The sequence below is a fragment of the Lacerta agilis genome, chromosome 7 (assembly GCF_009819535.1).
Source record: "Lacerta agilis isolate rLacAgi1 chromosome 7, rLacAgi1.pri, whole genome shotgun sequence".
Lineage (NCBI taxonomy): Eukaryota > Metazoa > Chordata > Lepidosauria > Squamata > Lacertidae > Lacerta > Lacerta agilis.
In genome coordinates, this window is record NC_046318.1 from 39,467,000 (window position 1) to 39,483,979 (window position 16,980).

General features: G+C 39.1%; 1 protein-coding gene across 19 annotated transcripts in view; it reads right to left on the reverse strand.

The window, feature by feature from the left end:
• PTPRM (protein tyrosine phosphatase receptor type M) overlaps positions 1 to 16,980 on the reverse strand; it is a 395,593-nt gene that overhangs the window by 5,269 nt on the left and 373,344 nt on the right. For all 19 annotated transcript variants that reach the window (XM_033154926.1, XM_033154917.1, XM_033154915.1 and 16 more), the window contains 7 exons: positions 9,957 to 10,073; positions 9,486 to 9,640; positions 8,972 to 9,107; positions 7,880 to 8,029; positions 7,484 to 7,657; positions 5,665 to 5,796; positions 625 to 750 (listed from right to left, as the gene is read on the reverse strand). In XM_033154926.1, the coding sequence (XP_033010817.1) occupies positions 625 to 750; positions 5,665 to 5,796; positions 7,484 to 7,657; positions 7,880 to 8,029; positions 8,972 to 9,107; positions 9,486 to 9,640; positions 9,957 to 10,073 (990 nt within the window). The remainder of the gene's footprint in view (positions 1 to 624; positions 751 to 5,664; positions 5,797 to 7,483; positions 7,658 to 7,879; positions 8,030 to 8,971; positions 9,108 to 9,485; positions 9,641 to 9,956; positions 10,074 to 16,980) is intronic.

A 16,980-nucleotide genomic window follows, 5' to 3' on the forward strand; every position in this document is an offset into this window, starting at 1 on the left:
CAGAATAACATCACTTCATTAGCGTCTCTCTCCAAAGACACATTTTATTTTATATGTGAATAAAACTTTCTTCTAATTTATAAGAAAGGGAAGGAAATGTTTTCTCATTCTTGACAATCCTACATATTCAATAATCTTGATTTACATTTCTGAATGCTGTGAGATAAAAGAAAGTTTCAATTGGCACTTTGGATTTGAAAAATATCTAAAAGAGGTTTCAAGACACTTGCCTTTTAAGATATATCTTGCAACCCTGGGGTGTGGAAATAAACTATCTACATATATCACCATATAAAAAGGCTTGTCAATTTTGTCTCTCTCATTACTAAGCACAATAATTTTAAAAGAAGTCTGAAAAAAGGGCTGAGTAGACTTCTACAATATTTTCTTAAGAAGGCGGTAGTAGATGATTATCGTTAAGCTAAGTAGGCCTTTTTTGAGTATTGCATTCTGAGCATACAGTTTTACATGTAAAAAGTTTAAGTTTCAATTTAACATCAGCCACAATACAAAGGAACTCAATAAAGCTAGGAACCATAATTATTATTATTTGTTATAAATCCACACGTGAATTGGGGTTTTTGACCATCTTCCAAGAAACTAATAACTGAATAAGGTCCTTACTCTTGCTGCATTATAAATTCGGAATATCCGGCTGATAATGTCTTCTTCTAAATCAGCAGAAACAAACTCCACCTGAATAGGACCATGTCGGTGAACTCCATTTTCAGGCCAATATTGTGGACACAACTGTAGAACAAAAACATCAATAAACACATAGACATATTATCTACAAAATATGTTTCAGCATGTCGCCCTATAGCTTAATCTACTGGCTTTCACATGTGAACAGGTAGTCAAAAGTGCCCAAAGCGCTCCAAAGAAGAATGGGTGCCCTGTTGGGGAATGCTCCAAATGCTAAACCACTTCCAAGCATTAAGGAGTAGAGATGAGGGAGAAGTTTGATTTAGTTCAAATCTGAAGGTGAACCTACCTAATTTGCCCTTTCTGAAATAATACACAAACCAAAGGACAGCCTTCCTTCAAAATTCTCCAAAATTTGCCGTACAGTTTTCTGGCTAGGTAACGTGTACTAAAATGTAAAAACTAACGTCGTGTTCAAATAAATGCATATAAATATAAATGCATATATTATTCGGGGAAGGGGTCAGGCAAGTTTCTTTGAAGATGAAGACCAGATGGCTACTTCAGTGCCATTTCAAAGGGATGAGCTGGGTTGCAATAGCTGCATCTAAGCGACAAACATCCAAAAGGGCAATGAATGTGTGTGTGTGTGTGTGTGTGTAGGCAAGAGTTGCACTCAAGAGTGAGCTGTAAGGAAATGCTGGCGACAGAGCATCCAAAGCTTTGACTAACAAAGAGGTGTCAATGCTGTGAGCCCTTCCATCCTATGCTCAGGTGGTATATGTATGTAAATAAAACCATGTCTCTTAAAAGACACCAGGATCTCTGCTGACCTTTCTTCCAAGAAAACTGAGCCCTGGGTAAGTGCACAACTCTCACCGCTTGTCAGATGGTGTGGCATGCAACAGTATGCCAATACCTATGCTTGTACAGAGCTTCATATGCGTACTGGACCCCCATTGGAGCTATGGATCGCAACCTGTATTTTGCAGGCTTCCAACAAAAAGTCAGCATTTTAAGCCTTAATATATTTTTTGTTCATTAACAATGTTACAAAACTTTTGCAGAACCACACAGGAACAATTCTCATTCTCACATAATACTATCTTGTTCAGTTACACATATATAGGTTTCATGGAAATCAGTGGGTATATAATTGATGTACAACCCCTTTACTAGACTTTTATTTGTTTGTTTATTTATTTACAGCATTTCTGGACCCCTTTCAATGAAACGATAAAATAAATCTAATTATAACTGTATAAAATCAATAATTTAAAAATGCACACCAGCTGCAACAAACTCTCAGGCTAATTCCTAAATGTCTGGCACAACAAAAAAAAACTTCCACCTGTTTCTGAGAAGCATCCAGGGAAGTACACAGATGGATTTCTCTAAGGAGAGCATTCTATCTAGGATAGTCATATTGGAGATGGTGTCCCTGGAGATAGTTGAGCACAATGTAGTACCTTAGGTCAGAACCAGATTTTGAATTGGGTTTGGTTTAGTCCAACTATACCCACCTTCTTTTATACAATTTCGCCCTAGTATTGCTTGCTGCTAAATTCTTAAACCTTTTTGGCATTTGGAGTGACAGATTTCTGACATTAAACATCAGTTTAGCAATAGCCTGTGACAGCATGCAAGGGTGCTGTCAAACACCTCAACATGTTGGGCATTATTTGAGGCGCGCACACCACCAGAAGCCCAGTCTCTATCCCCAGGGTATGATAAACAGTTCATAGCTGGAAACTGAACCCTATCCGTTACTAAATTCCCAGAGGCAACATTTTGCTCTCAGTTCACCACTACTGGATAATACCAGAACTGCCTGGAAGTTTTGCTGATTTTTATATTTGTGAATGTCTTGTTTCTCCTTTGAAAACTTGTCCCAGAAAGTTTAAGTATGGGAAATAGTAGCCAGAGGGGCTCACAGACATTACACAGCTGTATTCTGGTTGATTTACGTGTCAGATAACGCTGTGTAGGTTGAACAGTCTTACAGGGCTGTTTAATCCTTCACCTTCCAATATTCCCAGAAATCAATTTATAAGTGAGCTATGGATTCTTTAATAGAAACAGACACACCTGACACAGCGGGAAAAGAAAAAATATGGAGGGCTTCCGAGGGATGTACTTACTCAGGAATTCTCCCGTGCAAGGCTTAGGAACAATAGTGAAGTGAGCACAAAAGGAAACTTTTCCTGCTAGCATGAGGATTGTGTTCATATTAGGACTTTTTGAACACAATACTAAACTATAATTTAGCTTTAAGTGTATGAACAAAATATTTTCACTATGTTTTGGTAACCAATCTAATGAATAGCCTGTGTGACTGATGCAATATAGCGATAAAGGAGTTATTTAAAATTAAAAGTGTAAATGAATGTTATGACAGCTCTTTCCCTTTCCACTTTCCGCATCCCTTTTACCCTTTGAATACTGAGTTGAATCTGTTAATTAAAATCTTGTAACTGACACTGGTGAAAGTACCAGAGCAGATGTAGTACCTGAGAGCAAGCATGCCCCAGTTGTTTTAAAAGGCAGCTAAGACCAATGGGAAGCTAAAACAGGTTAGTGCTCTTGTATATTCAAAGCAGGGAGCAGATATTCAAATGTGCTTTTTAGTGGCAGCTAAAAGTCTAGGTCCCTGGAGCCTTTCCTCTTTCACTCTGAAAAACAACCTACCCACGCACAAAAACTAGGATTTTGCATTTCATGTATTTCCCTTGAGATAGGCGAGTGTGGCTGGGGTTTAAAAATATAAAAGGGGAGTGTCTGCAATTTGTAAATACTGACTTGCATTAGTCTTGTTTTTCACAAAAATGGTAACAAAATTATTCTAGTGCTAATAAAAATACTTTCCTGTAACTATTAAAACTGTTCATGGTGAATCCACTCGAACACATTACACTGCTTAGTTAAAACATTTAATCAAGAAGTATATGCTATGGGCATGAAATTGTAGAGGAACAGTGGTCAGGAATTATGCATTTTGCATCCATTGTTGGGTAACATTTCAGCTACCATTTTGCTACCAAAAGGCTGTGGTGGATGCTGTTTTGCAACCATCCAGAGCTCAGCATGGTATGCATTCAGAGAAATGATAATCCAGACACTTGTGCTCAGATGACAGTGAGGAGTGGAGAGCTGGTGTCCAAAGGTCCAGTCGCGGACAACTCTGGGGTTGCAGCACTCATCTCGCTTATTGGCCGAGGGAGCCGGCGTACAGCTTCTGGGTCATGTGGCCAGCATGGCTAAACCGCTTCTGGCGAACCAGAGCAGTGCATGGAAACGCCATTTAACTTCCTGCTGGAGCGGTACCTATTTATCTACTTGCACTTTGACATGCTTTCGAACTGCTAGGTTGGCAGGTGTCCAAAAGATTACAAATTTGAGGGGTGAATATGACGAGACACTGGGATATCTTTCTGACACCTTCCATCAACCCCAGTGTTTCATCCCTGTTTGAGATGATAGAGTAGTCTGATGGGGTATATGAACATCCTTTGACATGTTTACTTCTGCTGCAGTAAGTTTACAAGGTAATTGACGAGCCCATACAAGTTCTACAGTGGCCCTGTCATACTCAGTCTAGAGAGAGGTGTGTGAAACAAGTAACAGAGGCAGCAGGCAGGGTGTATACACATGAGAAACATGATTAACAACTGTTTAAATTTCTTATTAACTATTGTCATTACTTTCTAATGTTGTTTTATGATTACAAGGTATTATTGTATACTAAGTAGGATATGTTTTCTGCAGAGAAACCTTTTTATAGTATTATCTGACATTTTCAGTAAGTAAAATTAAAATTCTTTGGTTTTCTGAGACCAGTTTATGTGCTTTTGAATCAAATGTAGATTTAGCAAGCTAAATGTTGTCCAACCACAAAAATAATAGATTTAAATTCCTCACGCCCCAAAACATATTTTTAAGACCCCTCATTGAAGACCCTCTAAAATGGCATGCCCTACAATACAGTGCATTATCCTCAGATTGATGCATTATATTCCCGGGTGTGTGTGTGAATGTTCCAATGGAGTTACACATATAATGCCTTATCCAATTAAAAAAGAAAAGGTTTGACTGATCAATGCTCACTTTCTTCAGAAAGATAATATCAGCTGCAGAAAGTTGCACTTCACCCCCAAGGAATAGAAGTTGAGCTCATATGCGTAGTACGGTGGATAATGTCTGAGTCAGATACGTCAGGCCAAATTTCAAATTTCCCTCTCAACAGTAAAAGCTCAGACCTTGTGTTAGTCACTATTTTTCTTTCTAATCTACTTCACAGGTACAGGTGGGTAGCCGTGTTGGTCAGCCATAGTCGAAACAAAATAGGAAATTCTTTCCAGTAGCACCTTAGAGACCAACTGAGTTTGTTCTTGGTATGAGCTTTCGTGTGCATGCACACGAAAGCTCTTACCAAGGACAAACTCAGTTGGTCTCTAAGGTGCTACTGGAAAGAATTTCCTATTTTGTTTCTACTTCACAGGGTTGTTGTTAGAATAGCGTGGACTAATTTCTATGCAGAACACACACAAGATTCCTTGGACAAAAAGCAGGATACAAATGTAATAAATAAGACAACGATTAAAAATGTAAAGTAAGTTAACTAAAAGTTACAACTTTGGGGGTTATCTATAACTCGTCTATTGACAATTACTCCACTAAACAAATGAATGGTTTCCACTGTTCCTCCCCAGTACTGCAAATGGAACAGGTGCATAAAAGGAACTGCAACTAAAACCCGTCAACTGGCATTTTGTTAATGGTCAGAATGGGAATGAGTAATGATTAACAGTCTGAGCTACAGTTCCAACAACAATTTTCTACAACACATTGCCTGAAGGATCTTGGCTTAAAAAAGATGCAATATTAGTTTAAATTATGGGGATTAGAGGAGCTAGGTTTGAGCATTTAGTTTTTCACAGCAAGGATCTTTACAAATGGTAGAATACAGTGAGAAGATGCTAGTTATTATGATGTTTCATTAAGCTCATTTCTGTGACTTACTTGTGCTGGATCTACATCATTCAGCATAACTATTGATGTGCAGTGGTAGTCTAGAACCAGTCTCCAGAAGTCTTTGACGGTGTTTGGTAAAGGATGCTGGGTAACGATAAAAGCTGAAGGCTGCTTATAGCTCTGTAAAACAAGAGAAATGATAATTCCACCGAGCAAAACTGTCAGGATTAAAGCTTTAATAAGAAATTATCAGCTGCAACAAAGGACACTCAAGTCTAAGGGCATTAATAGATGACAGCGGTATTGAATAACTTCAGAACAGCATGGGAGAGAGAAACAGAGGACATGTACAGACGTGTTTATTAGCTGAATTTTACTGGTGAAATTTGATGACTTTTAGACTTCATGGAAGTTGTTGAATGGATCTGGAATATTCAATGGAGCTATTTTATCACCGCTGGACAGGGACACGGCTGGTTTCAAGATCCCACCTACACCAATGGAGCCTCAATATACACTGGTGCTATAGTAGTATTATCATTGAACCAGCAGTATCTTGAAATCTGCACATTAAATGAACACTACCAATAGAAGGGGCAAAAGGTGGGTAGAGCAGGAGTGTAGTGTGGGAAGAATGGAACCTAGCCAGAACCTCTGGTCTGCTCATACTGTATGTTAGAAACAATGAGCAGTTTAACTATATATTATACGGAAATCCTATGGTCCAGTTAAGATGGCCACCATTATGTTAGGGCTAATACAGGAACAACATAGTTGCAAGCCCATGCTCAACTAGCTGCAAAGCCAGAAGTACAACACCTGCAGAAACAAGAGCAAATCTACTAACACCACCAGCCACTCCCACAGCATCTCTGGCACCTTTATTGCCACCCACCAATCATGCGGCTGCATTAGATATGTGATGACGGCAACCATCAATGGATGTCAATGAAACAACCCTACCTATACACAATGTTTCTGCACACCTTTATTACAATCAGGTTAATCCTCAGAGAACATTATATAAATGCATACTGCTTTTATTACTCTTTAAAGGATTGCTTTTATGGAAGGTTATTTTAAATGTCTTCATTCTTCTCCAAAGTCTGCTTTCTTGGCATGTGTGACAGCCTTAATTACTGTTGCTCTAAAATGTCAGCGATACTCTAGAAATCTCTAGAGAGTGTAAAACATGTTTAAGTATCCTTGTACTGAAACCCTATTAGTGCTATTAAAACTTCCATGGCTGCATTTAACTGGAGTGGGGGGAGGAGGGGAGGGAGAAATAATCATGTTTAGGAAATGTTCACTCATTCAGAAACGAATAGAGTGACTAACGTAATGGCTTGCATTCTACCTATACCAACTGGCAACTATTATTTAGAAATTTAGAAGGAAAGAAAACTAAAACACTGCTGCAAACTTTTCATTATGCTGTTTAGTTGACTTAGGCTGCATTGTTTACACAATTACCTGGGAGTAAATCCTATTGTGGTATGTTAATGACAAACATCTGAGTAGACATGCACGGGATTGTACTGTTTTTGACATTCTGAATAGCTCTTTTCCCTCTTAGGTGTTATTATAATTAATATTTAAGTACTAGATAAGACATCTAGGCCATTTCATTTGTCAGTATTCCCCACCCCCATTTTCTAGTTCTCTTAATAAAGTTTTCAGACTTTAAACAATATCTCTAGATATAGATTTGATAAAACAAATCTGGAATATCAAATATATCCAAAAGTTTAAAGACTTTTGGAGGGGAGTCATTTTTCAGGAGCAAATTAGAAAAAAATTGAGCCCCCTTTTGCTGAATTTGCTTTTCTGTATTTTCCAGACTATTAACATCAGGACAGGTGCTTACATCCATCAGTGCAGCATTGATGTAGTTACTGCTTTCCCCATCTATTGTGATGAGGAAAGGTAGGCATCTGTCTGGAGGAAGCACATCCATGCACCGATTCTTCTCGTGATTCCGTGGTAAAAGTGCTATGCTGCAATCCTCCACGCGCAGAGTTGGAGTCACCATGTTAAGGGTCTACAAACAACAACAAAACAATATGAAAGGAAGAGCTGCTTGGCAATGAATGTGCCTTCAGAACAGGATTATGGGTATCTTTAACTTTAAAAAAGAGTCTGTGCTTCACAGAATAATGGAAAGATTCTGCTCTCACACTTTAAAACAAACAAATAAACTTTATGATACAAAGGCCATTGTCCTGTTGTGCTTTTAAAAATGTATCCATGGCCCATGGCTTACCCTAAATTCTTCTTTGATCTGGCTTGAATTGGTCTGAGGGTCCAGTTTGTTCATTTCATAATATACAGATCTAACTTGAGAGGCTGGAACAGAGGTATCCCCACACAGACAAGCTTCCAATATCGCATCATGTATGAATACATACTGTTCCTGTAGAAGCAAAGAGATAAGTGATAGTACCCACATAAATGATAGCATTTTTCCAATGAAGATCTAAATGTGGTTTTCAGCTTTTGTACATGCTGTTGGAAAACCAACTATAGTATCTGTTATCATAGTACAATACTACAGTGTTACCTATTTACTGTAATTCACTAAATATGTAGGGCAGGTGTTATTCTACCTTACGACTCCGGACTGCATTCAGTTTCCCCTTAGTGCCATTTTTGTTCTCTCCTCCTTGCAGAAGTGTATATGCTTTCAACCCACCACCACCTGACAGCTGCAGCTGGAAATGTACTTCTTCATATAGGGCAGAGCTATACTATGGAACTCACGATGATGGTGTTGATGGCCACCAACAGAGATGAATGTTAAAAGGGATTAGACAAACTCATAGAAGAATGCTGTCAATGAGTACGTACTAGCCTTGATTGTGGCACATTACTTTCCAAGATCAGAGGCAGCATGTCTCTGAGCTCCAATTGCTAGGGAACAACAGCAGGAGACTTCATGTACTGCATTTATGCTTCCAATAAGGAACTCACCAGGCACGGTTACTTAATAGAAAACTATCTACTGAGTAAATGAGTTTCCTCTGCTTGCTTAAGTGTCTCCTTAGGTATCACTTGTACTGCAAAGTATTTCCTGATCCACCCCAGCCTCACCTTGCCAACAACCCCTATTGCCACCTCCCTACTTCATTTCTCACTCTGTGACCTCTCTTTCCACTTTTACTGTGTCACTCTGATGCATATTATAAGCCTTCTGCATGGTCCCATCTCTATCGGACACAAGCAGCTGATGCTAAATAATGCCAAGAAGCAGCAACAGGGCACATCACCTAAATGAATTTGAATTCTAACTTCTGGTAAAATGAAATGCATTTTTCACAAGGAGAGAGACCGGAGCAGGAAAGGGTGATGGGAATACCTCAGTTTGCACCATGTTAACTCTTCGAGACCGAAGCTCTCTGACGCAGTTGTATATATCTACAACACCTTCCCTTTCTGCCATATCTAGCATAATGTCAATCACAATGAAACACCCAGTTCTGCCAGCACCGGCACTGTAAATACAAAAGCACAATTAGCATGAGTTAAAAGTTCAGAAAGTGCTAGCAGTTGAATTTGAAAACAGATTCTTGAGTGCCATATGTAATGAACATCATTTGAATGTGCCTTAAATATATCATTCGGGGTTTTCAGCAATGTAACTGACATATTTCACATTTGAGGGTAACCATTTCTTATTAAGGATGCTATAGATCATTGTAACCTGCCCACAAACTGCTGTCTGTCATCAGCAGTGGTTGAAAAAAAAATGGCATTCAAATTAACATTGACTACAAAAAAGCTCAGCCCAGTGCGTGTTTAATTTAAAGGGATAAAATTATACAGTGACCTTCTCAACTAGGCATGCCAGAAGGCCTTTTCATTGCACTAACCTGCAGTGTACAACCAGCGGGCCTGCATTCGGTGGGCTTTTGGACTTAACTTGCCGGACAAATCCTAGAAGTCCTGTAGCATGGTAAGGTACACCGTGATCTGGCCAACCTGTGAAGTGGAACTGCCTGATTTCTCGGATTTCATGGGCACCTCTCTGGCCATCCATCATTGAATAAAAAGAGAAGAAAGGGAAATGTTGCAGAAAGCATTTTAAAAGAAAACAAAAGCAGGAATTCCTTAATGTGGTGCTTCTTAAAACGCAATAGCTATTTAAAGTCCTGCCCCCACTTCTATTTCAGAAGCCACTGGAGAGGAACATGTTGCTGTTTAAATGGGGGGGGGGAACTGACCTCACCATTAGGGGGCAGTAGAGTATTACCCACAAAGTAATGGCTTGACTTTAAAGATGTTGCAACTTTAACATAGACATGCTTAGAAACATATGAGAAACTGTATCTTTAAACACTAACCTTTTCCACAGCAAATGTTCGAATAACATATTCTGCCAGGAGCTCTGTTTCTATTAGAGTAACTTTAATGTCTTTATATATCTCTGTGTCATCCGGCCAGTATTTACAGCACTTGACCTTTTAGAAATAATAAAAAAAATAATCAAGGTTTATATATATTTCAATTTGAAGCATTTCTTAACACTTTTGCAGTGATGTACAATTGAACTGCCCATAAAACAGCCATGCTGCCTACACAAAAGAAATGGATCATTAGTTTTAAAGAACACAATCTTCTTTTTCAAAGAACAGTTCTGCGAGTTAAAGGTGGAAACAGCATTCAGTGCAAGTTGGGGAAATTGTATGAATCACGTTAGTATTTATGCCACGAACAGCTCAGTTAAAATAACCACTCATTTCCTGTTTTTCTCCCTGTTGAGGGAGTATCCAGGGGGAAAAGCAACAAAGCTGCATTTAAACATTCACATCCTCCTGAAGTTGGTTATTTGTCTCTAAAGTGTCTCACTCCTTTATGAAAAAGCACAGTGTGACAAGATTCCTTTTTAGTGGAAGAAAGATATTTTTTTTTGGGGGGGGGAGATAATAACTGCTCTGAAACCTAACAGAAAAGCAGGGGGGCCATGTATGTGTAAAACATAACACAGAATGTGTAAAATCTGACATATACAGTAATAAGATTTGAATGACAAAAAGATTCTATTTGTGGACCTGAACCTGATGCCCAGTAAGACTGAATAACTCATTAGGCCCCTAGCAGAAAACTTGGCAAGTTACTTCAAACAGCCCATCCCTAGCCAAGGAACACATATGCAAAACTGGGGCAAGAGACACTTAACATTTCCTTCTTGTGAACACTTAACATTTTGCACAAGATTTCCCTGAGTTGTATGATTGGACCCTGTTTTCCATGTCTGAATCTTCTGAAATTCTGTTTTATTTGCTGTTATTTGTTTTTATATTGCTTTTTAAAAACTAGTTTTAGGTTATGTTTTTGTTTTAGTGACATTGGTGTTTAGACTGTGCACTGCTTAAAGATTTTTGTAATATTGAGTGGTACACAAATGCTTTTAAATAAAAATAAATAAAATTACACAAGTGTGTACACACATATACACAATAACTCATAGAAATGTATGTTTATTTGTAAATGCATTTATTTATTTATTTTACTAAAAACCACACAGATTTAAAATTTAAAGTTCCATGCTTCCTTCTAAAATATTATAGCCCCACCCACTATGCTCCCTCCATGTGCTATGCACATGCCTTGTGTTGTGGAGATGAAGGGTTTGGTGATATGGAAATTGTATATAGTTCCTTTGTTCCACACAACTGTTTCTGTGTTCTCATGTTTGTTGTTGTGGAAACATGGCTCTCTTGAGTCAAGTGGAATCCCATCCATAGGCCCTGTGGCACGACCGACAGGACAGAACCTGTAATATGTAGAATTCTGTAGCAGCATCCAAAGCAATGTGCAAAGTTTTGTGTATATATGGCAGGATACTTTATATTGCTTCCAACTGAGGGAAAAAAATAACATCTGAACACCAGATGCAAAGTACTGATGCAAAATAAGCATACCATGTAGTTCATTTTATCTCTGTCTGGCATTTTGCTGCCAGTTCTGTAACAATTCCTAAAACTCTCTCTGGAAAATACACACACACAAAGCCCTGCAGTCAGGGAAATAGAAACCACAAGAAACACATTTGAAAGCTCATTGTTTATCTGTCTGTCTGTTCTGCTTGATAATACAGACCAATAGCATTGTTTAAATCCCTGACTTAAAAGGTTCACAGTGCTTGTCTCCATTGTCAGGCAGCTATTTGTAACAGCAATTTCCCCCCCCCCCATGGAAAATGTGTTTTTCTCCGCATTGTTCAGAAGAAACAGAACTTCCCATGATCCCCAGTCTGGCGCAAACCATCAATGCCCACTCTGTGACCCTCATTTCCTTTTTCTGCCTGCTGTTTTTGTTTCTTCCATAGGTAGAATCTGATCCACACCAATGTGTCCAAGGCACATGCGAAGAAGGAAACAGCTGCAGCATGGGACCTAAATCAGGTTTCTAACTTTAGCACAATTCCTTTTGAGATGGGCACTTGCCGATGTTCCACAGTGCTCAGTTTAGCCGGATAAACAATTTAAAAAATAGATTGGACTGAATTGCTTGGCTTAGAAAAGAAACATACAACAGCATAGTCTAGACACTCTGGCTTACGAATATGTTCCTTCTTAAAATGCAATTTCTCCAACTGATCTGCAGACTTAGGATGTGTATAGACACCATGTGCTTCTGGCTGCATATTGTTGGATTTGCAAGTTTGTATCCCCAGGATATCTAGTGTCTGTCCAGCAGAAGACAGGTAGGAGAAAGGCAGGAAGGAACAACCGCTCCTTTCTTAAAGGGTATGGCACGTTGTTTTAAGAGAAAACTTACTGGCTACTTTTGTTACATCAAGCTAATGTACTTCTGAAATGCAAAACCTATTTCAAGGAGCACAGAGTATTTTTCTGTGCAGTCTGCGTGCAGAACCATATTGCAGTCCACTGTCAGATCCCTGTCAGCAAAGGCAGGGCCATCCCATATCAGGGATGAAGGGCAGTTTTGTACTCATTACAACAGTGTCTCCAAGTGCACCTATGCTTTCCTTTTCTCCATAGAAAGGATACCACTGAGATAAAACAGAAGCAGTTTTAAGGTAGCATGACCAGTTCGGAAGCACTGGGCAGAGTCCTACAGGAGGCGCCACAACAATGCTGCAGAACGAAGCTGGAGGTGGGGGAAACGCCAAATGTTAGTGTTGCACAGGGCGCTGTTGAAATTTGAGAGCCCAGACTTCACTGGATAAGGACAGAGTCTGCTTCCTGGCCCAGTGACCTACTGATACATCACATGCTTGACATTGGGAAATTGGGACATTGCCCCATCACCCTCGTAAGCTGGCACTTCTGCTTTGAATAAATGGAGCCTAATTTCTGAAAGCCACTTCAGCCCACAATTTTAAATGTACTTACTTAGGAGCTAGCCCCATGGAACACAGCGGTAAATAGGATTTCAGTGCATAACTCAGTTTGCAAGGTTTACCTAACAACTGAAATATTGAAATATTATTGAAGAGTCCTTTGTTAAATAAGTCGGTTACAACGGTCAATGGGAAATTCATTTGAGAGATAGCAGACTTTAAATTTGTCAATGAAACACATTATTCTAAGGGTTATTAACAAATATAGAAGCATTCTTAGGTAACTATAATGAATTAAATATGGAAGAGACACAAAACTTGTCAAATTGGTAGCCATAAGATTTGAAAGGTAACTTTTGCTTATATGATACAAAAGTTTGAGAAGACTGGACCCTGGGGAGGAGACACTTCCAAGAGAGTTTTCACTTTAAAATGATCAGATCCTGAGTTTCATTAGCTACTGTTTTTGTAAAACACATGTCATCAGTAAACAAACCTATGAGGCAGGTTCTGTAGAGAAACCAAGACATGCTCGATTCAGCGAACTTCATAACGATTGAAGTTGGGACTCTTGCATCCAAACCTACTAAGTCTATCAAAATGCTCCTCTTGTTTGGCTTTTTTGGGAGTAGGGAGTTATGGGAAACATTATAAAGATACACCATGCGTTGTATTCATTTTATACCCATAACTTAGTTTGGTTTACAATGTAAATTTTATGCACACTCTTCACAAATCTAGATTTTGATAAGTAAATGTCAGTAAACATTGTTTTCACTGTACTTACCCAAAGTGATGGAAAACAACTTGATGTCAGTACCAATTTACATTTACAGGTAGTCTAAGCTATGTAGAGTTTCACATTAATATGTATAGAACATTCTGTTATTAATGCTGCCTAACGCACATATTTTTGTAGACGCATATATTTTGGGAAGTGGGTGGCACTGTGGTCTAAACCACAGAGCCTAGGGCTTGCTGATCAGAAGGTTGGCGATTCGAATCCCCGTGACGGGATGAGCTCCCATTGTTCGGTCCCAGCTCCTGCCCACCTAGCAGTTCGAAAGCACAAAGTGCAAGTAGATAAATAAGTACCGCTCCGGCGGGAAGGTAAACAGCATTTCCATGCGCTGCTCTGGTTCGCCAGAAGCGGCATAGTCATGCTGGCAACATGACCCGGAAGCTGTCTGTGGACAAATGCCAGTTCCCTCGGCCTATAGAGTGAGATGAGTGCTGCAACCCCAGAGTCGTCCGTGACTGGACTTAACTGTCAGGGGTCCTTTACCTTTACACACATATTTACAACAACGCTAAAAGATTCAGATCTGGAGCTAGTTTAGAAATAAGTTCCCCACTTGCTAGCCCCACACTCTGATGGCTGTGCATTGAGCATGGTTGGCTGGAAAGGAACCCCTAAAGGTGAGATGCTTTATAAAGCAGATAAGCTTCCTTTTCAGACAAAGTATTATACTGACACTGCAGGTAGATGAACCAGATAGTTTTGAACAGGTCTAGAGACAAAACGTATGAGGGTGGATTAAGCCTGATTATTATTTGGCATTCTGGCAGTTTTAGCACTGCTTCCATGTTACTCCTACAGTATTCTCAGGAGCCATTAAGAGGCCTGAAATAGAAGTTAGGAAAAAGAAAGGGCTCATCTGCTTTATAAAGAACAATGGATAAACTTTAGCATCACTTCTGGAAGGCTTCCCTGCCCTGCACACACCTCTTCTTTCTGTATGAATCACACGTGCAAACTACTTTTCATTCACTGCATTTCATGCACCTTTAAGAAATGATGAGTATTTCCAAGCACACACCCATATGTTGTAAAAGTCAATTCAGCGGTACCTTGAAGTAGTTAGCAGTCATGAGTAAGTACAGCAATTCACAGTTCTTTATAGCTGAAAGTGATACTAATATGTGAACTGGCAGCCAAATTAATCTTCTAGCTGCACAGGGAATTTTAAATTACTTACTGGTTATCTCTAGTAGAGTTGATATTGATAGCTCATATGAGGTCACTAGATGGACACTTTTACACATGCTAATTTTAATTTAGAATTCAACTTGTACCGTAGATGATGAAACAGGCATGCAGTCTTATATGGCATTTCTTGGAGGCAGGATTAAATATCTAACAGGCACTTCAGTCAGACGCACACAGCTACTGGCTGGTCTGATATGGCTACAATAGCTGGTTGTACAAAGGAAGTTGGGCACGTCCATCTTGCCATCATGCCTTTCATTTATATTATCAGATTAGTTGTGTATATCACATTTCTAGAACTGCATCAAATCCATGATGGCTGAAGTGCCTTTACATGGTTTGTGACATGATGCTATAATGTACTTCAGCAGATGGTGACTGCTGATGGTTTGGTGCTGCCAAATGAAATGGTTGCACTGCCTCAATATCAGGGATTGTCTGACTGACAACATAATCCACAACTTGTGATGCTCAAGCAACAGTCCCTGCATCCCAAACGTGATAGTTTCCCCAGCCTAACACAATGACATATTGTGACAGCTGATCTTAAACACAACAAGGCCCCACCTGCACTTTGCATTTAAAATAGCGCCATACCACTTTAAATAACCATAGCTTCCTCCAAAGAATCCTGGGAACTATAGTTTAAGGGTAGACCCTAATCCCACTCATAGAGCTACAATTCATAAAAGGGGTTCACAGTGAAACCTATTTTCCAAGGAACTGGGAATTGTAGCTGGGGGGGGGGGGAGATAGGGATTTGTAAGTTCCAAACATATTTGTTGCAGAAGGGGACACTCTTCTTCATTGAAAAGTCATAGCAATTTAAAAAAATGTATACTTAAAAAAAGTTTCAATACTGAAGGGATTGCATAGATTCTCAGGTACTACAGGCCATCAGTCTTGTCCTTTCATCTTTATCATTTTTAGTTAACAGTTTTTTGCCTTTTTACAACTCTTCCCTTCCCTTCGTGGAATCACCCCTGCTCACTATGTCCTCTGTATCTTGTCTAAATTTGAATTCTAACATGCAGTTTTCCTTAATAGATACATTTTACACATAATTTATCCTAATGTGGTTCATTTTTAAAAATATTTGCACCAATAAACACATTTCATAAGCATTTTTGCTTATAATATAAAGTAATTATGTATGCATTTTTGGTTGCTGGACTATATTACAAAATTCTGAGAATTTTGCCAGTCCAAACTTAACCAAACAATGGTCTAACTATGACAACTTGGAGCAAAGATCACATCAAGGGTGTGCCCTGCCTGGTGTGTTGGGACTGATGACCATCTGAGAGAGACCCATGGTTGTCATGGAGGTCATGGTCTTGAGCTGGCTCGACATCAGCCTTCATGTGGCTACTTCAAATCAGCCAGGATTATCAAGTTAGGGTCCTCCAACTATACCCCAGAGACTACCTTGGCTAGCCTGATAGCCTAATCAGCTGTGGTTTTACCTGCCCCAGACCTGACATCAGATGACGTGAGGTATGGGCAGGTGCACATGACATGAGGAAAACTGTATGCTGTATGACACCCTGATATTGATACTGTTGAAAGCCCAGCTATTAATATTTTAAATAATTATTTTTTAAAAGCATATTCAGGCAAAAAATATATATCTTTCAGGCTTCTTTTCCTGCACAGATTCCTCTGCTATCTTATAAGGAGATAAGAGTAATACACTAGAAAATAATATAAATGCTATAAGATAGTTTGGCCTTACCCAAATACAATTATCTTGACTGACATAGAAAATGTGCAGGACCCTTATCCGTTTTTCAAACAATTGCATAGTTTGCTACAATGAGGAGATAACATCACAAATTATTTCTTTACCACTGGCACTTAAAGTGTGTTGAAACCAACATGTGACAGAATTTAAACTAATTAGCAGATGTTTGAACTTCCATTTCTCACTGAGTATAGGAATGCCAAATTCCATCATTTTGCTGCTGTTGTAGTTTTCTTGTATTGAGTAAAACATTGCTGAATACTGAAGCATTTTGTGCAAGTAAAGGGGAATGGCATTTGATCTGCAGCCTCAGTGCTATATGCT